The sequence below is a fragment of the Rhinopithecus roxellana genome, unplaced genomic scaffold (assembly GCF_007565055.1).
Source record: "Rhinopithecus roxellana isolate Shanxi Qingling unplaced genomic scaffold, ASM756505v1 contig975, whole genome shotgun sequence".
NCBI classification, from domain to species: Eukaryota; Metazoa; Chordata; class Mammalia; order Primates; family Cercopithecidae; genus Rhinopithecus; species Rhinopithecus roxellana.
Genome location: NW_022144726.1, coordinates 4,643 through 19,230, shown reverse-complemented (window position 1 = coordinate 19,230; position 14,588 = coordinate 4,643). Strand labels below are relative to the sequence as shown.

Sequence of the window (14,588 nt, the reverse complement as noted above, 5' to 3'; positions counted from 1 at the left end):
ATGTCTATGTTTTATACCTATATCTATTATATCGACTATGTCTATATTTTACACCTATATCTTTTATATCTATACTTCTATATTTTATACCCATCTCTGTAATATCTATTATGTTTATATTTGATACCTATATCTATTATCTATATCTATATTTTATACCTATATCTATTATCTATTATGTCCATATTTTATAACTATATCTATTAAATCTATTATGTCTATATTTTCTACCTATATCTATTATGTCTATATTTATACCTGTTTCTTTTATATCTATTATGTCTGTATTTAATACCTATATCTATTATGTCTATATTTTATACCTTTATGTATTATATCTATTATGTCTATATTTTTACCTATATCTATTATATCCATTATGTCTATATTTTATACCTATAATTGTTAAATCTATTATGTCTATATTTTATACCTATATCTATTATGTCTATATTTCATACCTATACCTATTATTTCTATTATGTCTATATTTGATATCTATATCTATTATATCTTTTATGTCTATATCTTATACCTATATCTATTATATTTATTATGTCTATATTTTATACCTATATTTATTATATCTATTATGTCTATATTTTATGCCTATATCTATTGTATCTATTATGTCTATATTTCATACCTATATCTATTATATCTTTATGTCTATATTTTAAACCTGTATCTATTATATCGATGATGTCTACATCCTATACATATGTCTATGATATCTATTATGTCTATATTTTTACCTATATCTATTATATCTTTTATGTCTATATTTTATACCTACATCTTTTATATCCATTTTGTCTATATATTATACCTATTTCAATTATGTCTATATTTAGTCCTGTATCTTTTATATCTATTATGTCTATATTTTATACCTATATCTATTATATCTATTATGTCTACATTTTACACCTATATCTATTATATCGATAATGTCTATGTCATATACATATATCTATTATATCTAATTATGTCTATATTTTATACCTATATCTATTATATCTGTTATGTCTATATTTTTATACCGGTATCTATTATGTCTATATTTTATACCTGTATCTATTATATCTACTCTGTCTATATTTTATACCTATATCTATATATCTATTATATCAAGGTTTTATACCTATATCTTGTAAATTTATTATGTCTATCTTTATACCTATATCTATTATATCTATTATGTCTATATCTTATACCTATATCTATTATATCTATTATGTCTTAATTTTAAACCCATACCTATTATATCTGTCTATATTCATACCTATACCTATTATAACCATTATGTCTATACTTTGTACCTATATCTATTATGTCAATATTTTATACCTATATCTATTATAATTATTATGTCTATATTTGATACCTATATCTATTTAATCTATTATGTCTATATTTACTACTTATTTCCATTATTTCTATTATGTCTATATTTAATACCTATATCTATTATGCTATATTATATCATATCTAATTATATCATTATGTCTATATTTTATACCTATATCTATTGTAATCTATTTTGTCTATATCTTATCATATATCTATTATTCTATTATGTCTATATTTCATACCTACCTATTATTTCTTTTATGTCTATATTTATATCTATATCTATTATATCTATTATGTCTATAACTTATACCTATATCTATTATATTCTATTATGTCTATATTTTATACCTATATTTATTATATCTTTTATGTCTATATTTTATACCTATATCTATTGCATCTATTATGTCTGTATTTCATAGCTATATCTATTATATCTATTATGTCTATATTTATACCTGTATCTATTATATTCGGTTATGTCTACATCTTATACATATATCTATTATATCTATTATGTCTATATTTTATACCTATACGTTTTATATCCTTTTTGTCTATATTTTATACCTATTTCAATTATGTCGATATTTTATTCCTATATACTATTATGTCTATATTTTATACCTATATCTATATATCTATTATGTCTATATTTTATACCTATATCTATTATATCGATAATGTCTATATCTTTATACATATATTATAACTATTATGTCGATATTTTATACCTATATCTATTATATCTATTATGTCTATATCTTATACATCTATCTATTATATCTATTATGTGTATATTTTATACCTATATCTCTTATGTCTATATTTCATACCTATATTTTTATACCAGTTATGTCTATATTTCATACCTATATGTATTATATCTGTTATGTCTATAATTTATTACCGATATATATTATGTGTATGTTTATATACCTATATCTTATTATATCTACTCTGTCTATATTTTATACCTATATCTATTATATCTATTATGTCTATATTTCGTTCCTATATCTATTATATCTACTCTGTCTATATTTTATACCTATATTATATCTATTTATATCCATATTTTATCCCTATATCTATTATACCTATTATGTCTATATTTATATCTTTATCTATCTATTATGTCTATATTTTATACCAATATCTATTATATCTACTATGTCTGTATTTTATACCTATATCTATTACATCTATTATATCAATGTTTTATATCTATATCTATTAAATTTATTATGTCTATATTTTATACCTATATCTATTATATCTATTATGTCTATATCTAATACCTATATCTATTATATCAATTACGTCTTTATTTTAAACCCATACCTATTATATCTATTATGTCTATATTTCATACCTATATCTATTATAACCATTATGTCTATACTTTGTACCTATATCTATTATTTTATACCTATATCTATTATAATTATTATGTCTATATTTGATACCTATATCTATTATATCTATTATGTCTATATTTTATCCTTATTTCTATTATGTCTATATTTAATACCTATATCTATTATGTCTATATTTTATACGTATATTTTATCTATTATGTCTATATTTTATACCTATATCTATTATATCCATTATGTCTATGTTTTATAACTATATCTATGAAATCTATTATGTCTATATTTTATACCGATATCTTTTAAATCTATTTTGTCTATATTTTATATCTATATCTATGATGTCTATATTTTATACCTATATCTATTATATCTATTATGTCTATATTTTATACCTATAGTAATTATATCTAATATGTCTATATTTTATACCTATATCTATTATGTTTATATCTTATATCTATATCTATTGTATCTGTCTATATTTTATACCTATATCTATTGTATCTATTATGTCTATATCTTTTTTTTTTTAACAGGCTTAATTCACTTTATTTTTCTTGTATAAAAAGCCTATGTTGTAGCCACAGCTGGAGCCTGGGTCCGCTGCACGGGGACTCTGGTGTGGGTCTTGACAAGGTGGTCAGTGAATTCCTGATAGGTAGACTTGGTAAAGACAGTCTCCTTCCACAGGTCAGGGGTCAGGTAGCTGTAGGTCTTAGAGATGGCATCAAAGGTGGCCTTGGCGAAGTTGCCCAGGGTGGCAGTGCAGCCCCGGGCTGAGGTGTAGCAGTCATCAATACCAGCCATCATGAGCAGCTTCTTGGGCACAGGCGCTGAGACGATGCCAGTGCCCCTGGGTGCAGGGATGAGGCGCACCAGCACAGAGCCACAGCGGCCTGTCACCTTGCAAGGGACGGTGTGGGGCTTGCCGATCTTGTTCCCCCAGTAGCCTCTGCGCACCGGGACAATGGAGAGTTTGGTCAGGATGATGGCCCCACGGATGGCGGTGGCCACCTCTTTGGAGCACTTAACACCCAGGCCGACGTGGCCATTGTAGTCCCCGATAGCAACAAACGCCTTGAACCTGGTGCGCTGACCAGCACGGGTCTGCTTCTGCACCGGCATAATCTTCAAAACCTCATCTTTGAGAGAGGCCCCCAAGAAAAAGTCAATGATCTCAGATTCCTTAATGGGCAGAGAGAAGAGGTAGATCTCCTCCAGGGACTTGATCTTCATGTCCTTGACCAAGCGGCCCAGCTTGGTGACGGGCATCCACTCCTCATCCTCGGCCTTGCCTCCGCGAGCTCCGCGGCCTCGGCCCCGACCCCGTCCACGGCCAAGACCCCGCCCCGGATGCCACTGCCGAAACCTCCGCGGAAGACACCGCGGTTCCCCATCTCAGGGCCACCAGGGCCTCCGGACCACCCCGCTGCACTGGCGTCATCCGCCATTTGGTGTTTTCTCGGAGAAGAAGCTTATGTCTATATTTTATAGACATATCTATTATATCTATTATGTCTATATCTTATAGACATATCTATTATATCTATTATGTCTATATTTCATACCTATACCTATTATATTTATTATGTTTTTATTTTATATCTATATCTATTATATCTATTATGTCTATGTTTTATAACTATATCTATTAAATCTATTATGTCTATATTTTATACCGATATCTATTATGTGTATATTTTATACCTATATCTGTTAAATCTATTATGTCTACATTTTATAACTCTATCTATAATATCTATTATGTCTATAATTTATACCTCTATCACTTATATCTTTTAGGTCTATATTTTATACCTCTATTATATCTATGATGTCTATATTTTTTACCTCTATCTATTATATCAATTTTGTCTATATTTTATTTCTCTATCTATTATATCTATGATGTCTGTATTTTATACCTATATCTATTATATATATTCTGTCTCTATTGTATCCATTATGTCTATATTTTATACCTATATCTATTATATCCATTATATCTATATTTTATACATATTTCTATTATATCTATATTTATACCTCTATCTATTTATCTATTATATCTATATTTTATACTTATATCTATTATACCTATTATATCTATATTTGATATCTATATCGATTATGTCTATATTTTATACCTATATCTAACGTATCTATTATGTCTATGTTTTGTGCCTATATCTATCATATCTATTATGTCTATATTTTATACCTGTATCTATTATATCTATTATGTCTCTATTTTACACCTATATCTATTATATCTATTATGTCTATATTTTATACCTCTATCTATTATATCTATTATGTCTATATTTTACAACTCTATCTATTATATCTATTATGTCTATATTTTATACCTCTATCTATTATGTCTATGTTTGTACCTATATCTATCATATATATTATGTGTATATGTTATACCTATATCTATTATATCTATATTTCATACCCATATCAATTATATGTATTATGTCTATATTTTATACCTATATCTATTTTATCTATTATGTATATATTTTATACTTACATGTATTATATCTATTATGTCTATATTTTTTACCTATATCTATTATATATATTATGTCTATATTTTATACCTATTTCAATTATGTCTATATTTTATTCCTATATCTATTAAGTCTATATTTTATACCTGTATCGATTATATTTATTATGTCGATATTTTATACCTATATCTATCTCTTATGTCTATATTTTTTACCTGTATCTATTATTTCTATTATGTTTATATTTTATACCTATATCTCTTATGACTATATCTTATACCTATATCGATTATATCTATTATGTCTATATATTATACCTATATCTATTATACCTCTGATGTCTATATTTTATACCTATATCTATTATATCTATTATGTCTATATTTTATCCCTCTATCTATTATATCTATTATGTCTATATTTTATAATTCTATCAATTATATCTATTATGTCTATATTTTATACCTCTATTATATCTATCATGCCTATATATTTTACCTATATCTATTATATCTATTATGTCTATATTTTATATCTATATCCATTATGTCTACTATGTCTATATTTTATACCTATATATATTATATCTATTATGTCTGTATTGTATAACAATATCTCTTAAGTCTATATTTTATACCTATATATATTATATCTATTATGTCTATATTGTATACCTATATCTATTATGTCTGTATTTTATACCTATATCTGTTATGTCTATATTTTATACCTATATCTATTATGTCTATATTTAATACCTATATCTATTATATCTATTATGTCTATATTTTATACTTATATCTATTATGTCTATATTTTATACCTATATCTATTATATCTATTAAGTCTATATTTTATACCTATATCTATTATATCTCTTATGCCTATATTTTACACCTATATCTATGATATTTATTATATCTATATTTTATACCTATATCTATTATATCTATTATGTCTATATTTTATACCTATATCTATTATGTCTATATTTTATACCTTTATCAATTATGTGTATATTTTATACCTATATCTATTATGTCTATATTGTATACCTATATCTATTATATCTATCAGATTTATATTTTATAATTATATCAATTATATCTATATTTTATATGTATATCTATTATATCTATTATATGTATACTTTATACCTATATCTATTATATCTATATTTTATACCTTTATGTATTATATCTATTATGTCTATATTTTATACCTATATCTATTATACCTCTTATGTCTATATATTATACCTGTATCTATTATATCTATTATGTCTATATTTTACATCTTTATCTATTATATCTATTATGTCTATATTTTATACCTATATCTATTATATCTATTATGTCTGCATTTTATGCCTATATCTATTATATCCACTATATCTATATTTTATAGGTATATCTATTATATCTATATTTGATACCTGTATCCATTATATCTATTATACACTATTTTATACATATATCTATCATATCTATTATGTCTATATTTTATGCCTATAACTATTATATCTTTTATATCCATATTTTATACTTATACCTATTATAACCCTATTTTATACCTATATCCATTATATCTATATTTTTTCCTATATCAATTATAAGTATTATATTTATATTTTATAATTATATCTATTATATCTATATTTTATACCTATATTTATTATATCTATTGTCTATGTTTTATACCTCTATCTGTTTTATCTTTTTTATACATATAACTATTATATCTATTATATCTTTATTTCATACCTATATCTATTATATCTATAAATTTACCTGTATCTATTATATCTATTGAGTCTATATTTTATACCTATATCTATTATATCTATTATGTCTCTATATTATACCTATATCTATTATATCTATTATGTCTGCATATTATACCTATATCAATTATGTCTATATTTTATACCTATACCTATTATAACTATTATGTCTATATTTTATAACTATGTATATGTCTATATTTTATACCTATATCTATATCTATTATGTCTATATTTTAAAAGTATATGTTATGTCTATATTTTATATCTATATCCATTATATATATTATGTCTATATTTTATATCTTCATTTATTATGTCTATATTTTACACCTATATCTATTATATCTGTTTTGTGTATATTTTACACGTATATCTATTATATCTTTATGTCTACATTTTATACCTATATCTATTATATCTATTATGTCCAAATATTATACCCATATCTACTATGTCTATTTTTATAACAATATCTATTATATCTATTATGTCTATATTTCATATCTTTATCTATTATATCTATTTGTCTATATTTTATATCTATATCTATTATAACTAATATGTCTATGTTTTATACCAGTATCTATTACATCTATTATGTCTGTATTTTATACCTATATCTATTATATCTATTATGTCTTTATTTTATACCTATATCTATTATATCTATTATGTTTATACTTTAAAACTGCATCTATTATATCTATTATGTCTATATTTTATACCTATATCTACTATAACTATTATGTCTATATTTTATACCTATATCTATTATATCTATTATGTCTAAATATTATACCTATATCTATTATGTCTATATTTTATACCAATATCTATTATGTCTATATTTTATACCTATATCTATTATATTTATTATGTCTATATTTTATTCCCATATCTATAATGTCTATATTTTCTACCTATATGTGTTATATCATTTATGTCTATATTTTATAAGTACATCTATTGTATCTATTATGTCTGTATTTTATAACAATATCCACTATGTCTATATTTCTACCTATATCTATTATATCTATTATGTCTATATTTTATACCTATATCTATTATATCTATTATGTCTATATTTTATACCTATATCTTTTATATCTATTATGTCTATGTTTTATACCTATATCTATTATGTCTATATTTCATACCTATGTCTATTATATCTATTAGGTCTATATTGTTTACCTCTATTATATCTATTATGTCTATATTTTATACCTATATCTATTATGTCTATATTTTATACCTATATCTATTATATCTATTATGTCCATATTTTATACCTATATCTATTATGTCTCTATTTTATACCTATATCTATTATATCTATTATGTCTATATTTTATACCTATATTTATTATGTCTATACTTTATACCTATATCTATTATAATTATTATGTCTATATTTTATACCTCTATTATATCTATTATGTCTATATTTTATACCTATATTATACCTATAATGTCTACATTTTATACCTATATCTATTGAGTCTATATTTTATACGTATATCTATTATATCTGTTATATCTATAATTTATACCTATATCTATTTTATTTATATTTGATACCTATATCTATTATATCTATTACGTCTATATTTTATACCTATATCTATTATATCTATTATGTCTTTGATTTAAAACTATACCTATTATGTCTGTGTTTTATACCTATATCTATTATGTCTTTATTTCATACCTATATCTATTATATCTATTATGTCTATACTTTAAAACTGTATCGATTATATCTATTATTTCTATCGTTTATACCTATATCTATTATATCTATTATGTCTATATTTTATACCTACATTTATTATATCTATTATGTTTATATTGTATTCCTATATCTATTATGTCTATATTTTATACCTATATCTATTATATCTATTGTGTCTATATTTTATACCTATATCTATGATACGTCTTATGTCTATATTTTTTACCTATATGTATTATATCTATTATGTTTATATTTTATACCTATATCTATTATGTCTACTATGTGTATATTTTATACCTATATCTATTATATCTATTATGTCTATATTGTGTACCTAAATATATATTGTGTGTATTTTATATCTATATCTATTATATCTATTATGTCTATATTCTATCCGTATATCCATTATATCTGTTATGTCTACATTTTATATCTATATCTATTATATCTATTACGTCTCTATTTTATTTCCATATCTATTATATTTATTATGTCTACATTTAATACCTATATGGATTATATCTACTATGTTTATATTTTATATCTCCATCTATTATAACTATTATGTCTATATTTTAAACATATATCAATTTTATCTATTATGACTAAATTTTATACCTATGTATTATGTATTTATTTTACACCTATATCTATTATATCTATTATGTCTATATTTTATAACCATATCTATTATATCTATATTTTACACCTATATCTATTATATCTATTGTATCTATATTTTATATCTATATCTATTATATCTATATTTTATACCTATATCCATCATATCTATTATTTCTATATTTTAAACTTCTATCTATTATATCTATTATGTCTATATTTTATACCTATATCTATTATATCTATTATGTCTATATTTTATACCTATATCTATTATAACTGTTATGTCTCTATTTATAGGTATATCTTTTATGTCTATATTTTATAACTATATATATTATGTGCGTATTTTATACCTGTATCTATTATGTCTTTATTTTATACCTATATCTATTATATCTATTATGTCTATACTTTAAAACTGCATCTATTATATCTATTATGTCTATTTTTATACCTATATCTACTATATCTATTATGTCTATATTTTATACCTATATCTATTATATCTATTATGTCTAAGTATTATACCTATATCTATTATATCTATATTTTATACCAATATCTATTATGTCTATATTTTATACCTATATCTATTATATCTATTATGTCTATATTTATACTATCTATTATGTCTACTATGTGTATATTCCTATATCGATTATATCTATTATGTCTAAGTTTTATACCTATATCTATTATGTCTATATTTTATACCTATGTCTATTATATCTATTAGGTCTATATTGTATACCTCTATTATATCTATTATGTATATATTTTATATCTATATATATTATGTCTATATTTTATACCTATATCTATTATATCTATTATGTCCATGTTTATACCTATATCTATTATGTCTCTATTTTATACCTATATCTATTATATATATTATGTCTATATTTTATACCTATATCTATTATGTCTATATTTTACACCTATATCTATCATAATTATTATGTTTATATTTTATACCTCTATCTATTATATCTATTATGTCTATATTTTATACCTATACTATATCTATAATGTCTACATTTTATACCTATATATATTAAGTCTATATTTTATACGTATATCTATATATCTGTTATATCTATAATTTATACCTATATCTATTTCATTTATATTTGATACCTATATCTATTATATCTATTATGTCTATATTTTATACCTATATCTATTATATCTATTATGTCTTTGATTTAAAACTATACCTATTATGTCTGTGTTTTATACCTATATCTATTATGTCTTTATTTCATACCTATATCTATTATGTCTATTATGTCTATACTTTAAATCTGTATCGATTATATCTATTATGTCTATAGTTTATACCTATATCTATTATATCAATTATGTCTATATTTTATACCTACATTTATTATATCTATTATGTTTATATTGTATCCCTATATCTATTATGTCTATATTTTATACGTATATCTATTATATCTATTGTTTCTATATTTTATACTATATCTATGATACGTCTTATGTCTATATTTTTTACCTATATGTATTATATCTATTATGTCTATATTTTATACCTATATCTCATATGTCTATATTTTATACAAATATCTATTATATCTATTATGTCTATATTTTATATCTTTATCTATTATGTCTATCATGTCTATATTTTAAACCTATATCTATTATATCTATTATGTCTATATTTCATACCTATATCTATTATATCCACTATATCTATATTTTATACCTATATCTATTATATGTATATCTGATACCATATCCATTATATCTATTGTATCTATATTTTATACCTATATCTATTATATCTATTATGTCTATCTATTATATCTATTATATCTATATTGTATACCTATATCTATTATATCTATATTTTATACTTGTATCTATTATACCTATTATATCTATGTTTAATACCTATGTCTATTATACGTATTATGTCTATATTTTATACCTATTTCTATTATATCTATTATGTTTGTATTTAAAACCTATATCTATCATATCTATTATGTCTGTATTTTATACCTATATATATCATATCTATTATGTCTATATTTTATATCTATATCTATTATATCTATTATGTCTGTATTTCATTCCTATGTCTATTATATCTATTATGTTCATATTTTATACCTATATCTATATCTATGACGTCTATATTTTATAACTATATCTATTATATCTATTATGTCTCTATTTTATACCTATATCTATTATGTCTATATTTTATACCTATATCTATTATATCTATTATGTGTATATTTTATACCTTTATCTATTATATCTATTATGTCTATATTTTATACCGATATCTATTATATCTATTATGTCTATATATTATACCTATATATATTATGTCAATATTTTATACCTATTTCTATTATAACTATTATGTCTATATTTTATAACTATATATTATGTCTATATTTTGCACCTATATCTATTCTATCTATTATGTCTACGTTTCATAACTATGTATTATGTCTATATTTTATATCTATATCGATTGTATGTATTAAGTCTATATTTTATACCGATATCTATTATATCTATTATGTCTATACTTTATACCTATATCTATTATGACTATATTTAATACCTGTATTGATTATATTTATGATGTCTATATTTTATACCTATATCTATTATATCTATATTTTATACCTCTATCTATTATATCTATTATATCTATATTTCATACCTATATCTATTGTACGTGGTATGTCTATATTTTTTACCTATATGTATTATATCTATTATGTCTATATTTTATACCTATATCTATTATATCTATTATGTTTATATTTTATACCTATATCTATTATGTCTATTATGTCCATATTTTATACATATATATGATATCTATTATGTCTATATTATTCACCTATATCTATTATATTTTATGTTTATATTTTATACCTATATCTCTTATGTCTATATTTATACCTATATCGATTATGACTATTATGTCTATATTTCATACCTATATCTATTATATATATCATGTCTATGTTTTCTACCTATATCTATTATATCGATTATGTCTATATTTCATACCTATATCTATTATATCCACTATATCTATATTTTATACCTATATCTATTATATGTATATTTGATACCAATATCCATTAAATCTATTGTATCTATATTTTATACCAATATCTATTATATCTATTATGTCTATCTATTATATCTGTTATATCTATATTTTATACCTATATCTGTAATAACTATATTTTATACCTGTATCTATTATATCTATGATGTCTATATTTTATAACTGTCTATTATATCGATTATGTCTATATTGTAAACCTATATCTATTATATCTATTATGTCTATATTTAATACCTATATCTATTATATCTATTATGTCTATATTTTATACCTATATCTATTATATCTATTATATCTATATTTTACACCCATATCTATTATAACTGTATTTATACGTATATCTATTGTATTTCTATTTTATACCTGTATCTATTATATGTATATTTTATACGTATATCTATTATGTCTATTATATCTATATTTTGTACCTATATGTATTACATCTATATTTTATACCTGTATCTATTATGTCTGTATTTTATACGTATATCTATTATGTCTATATGTTAAACCTATATCTATTTTATCTATGATGTCTCTATTTTATAACTGTCTATTATATCTATTATTTCTATATTTCATACCCATATCTATTACACCCACTATATCTATATTTTATACCTATATCTATTATATGTATATTTGATACCCATATCCATTATATCTATTGTATCTGTTTTAAACCTATATCTATTATATCTGTTATGTCTATCTATTATATCTATTATATCTATATTTTATACCAATATCTATTATATCTATATTTTATACCTGTATCTATTATATCTATTATGTGTATATTTTATAACTATATCTATTACGTCTTTATTTTATACCTATGTCTATTACATCTATTTTGTCTATATATTATAACTGTATCTATAATATCTATTACGCCTGTATTTCATACCTGTATCTATCATATCTATTATGTCTATATTTATTCCTCTATCTATTATATCTATATTTTATACCTATATCTATTATATCTATTATGGCTATATTTTATACCTACTTTATTATGTCTTTTATGTCTATATTTTATAACTATATCTATTATATCTCTTATGTCTATATTTTATCCCTATATCTATTACATCTATTTTCTCTATATACTATTATTCCTAGTAGGTCTATATTTTATACCTATATCTATTATATCTATTGTCTATATGTTATACCTATCTAGTATGTCTATATGTTATACCTATATCTATTATATCTATTAATGTCTATATTTATACCTATGTCTATTGTATCTCTTGTGTCTATATTTTATACTATATCTATTGTATCTATTATGTCTGTGTTTTATACCTATATCTATTATATCGATCATGACAATGTATTATACATATATCTATTATTTCTATTATGTCTATATTTTATACTTATTCTATTATATCTATTTTGTCTATATCTTATACATATATCTCTTATATCTATAATGTCTATATTTATACCTATACCTATTATATCTTTTATGTCTATATTTCATATCTGTATCTATTATAACCGTTATGTCTATATTTTATACCTATATATATTATGTGTATATTTTTTACCTATATCTATTATAATTTTTATGTCTATATTTGATACGTGTATCTATTATGTCTACATTTTATACCTATGTCTATTATATCTATTATGTCTATATTGTATACCTCTGTTATATCTATTATATCTATATTTATACCTATATCTATTATGTCTATATTTTATAACTATATCTGTTTTATCTATTATGTCTAATTTATAATCTATATGTATTATATCTATTATGTCTAATTTCATACCTATATCCATTATATCTATTTTGTCTATATCTATATACATATTATGCCTATATTTTATATCTGTATCTATTATATCTATTGTCCATATATTATACCTCTATCTATTATATCTTTTATGTCTATATTTTATAGCTTTATCTGTAATATCTATTAGGTCGATATTTTATACCTCTATGTATTACATCTGTTATGTCTATATTTCATACCTCTATCTCCTATATATATTATGTCTATATTTTATTTCTCTATTA

At 21.5% G+C, this 14,588-nt stretch overlaps 1 protein-coding gene across 1 annotated transcript; it reads right to left on the bottom strand.

Annotated features, from left to right (window-relative positions):
• Positions 1 to 3,274: 3,274 nt before the first annotated feature.
• Positions 3,275 to 4,179, bottom strand: LOC115896241 (40S ribosomal protein S2-like). The gene is made up of 2 exons (XM_030926598.1): positions 4,151 to 4,179; positions 3,275 to 4,050 (listed from the first exon to the last, which is right to left on the bottom strand). The coding sequence occupies exons 1-2, from the start codon at positions 4,177 to 4,179 to the stop codon at positions 3,306 to 3,308; spliced, it is 774 nt and encodes a 257-aa protein (XP_030782458.1). The 3' UTR covers positions 3,275 to 3,305.
• Positions 4,180 to 14,588: the final 10,409 nt, after the last annotated feature.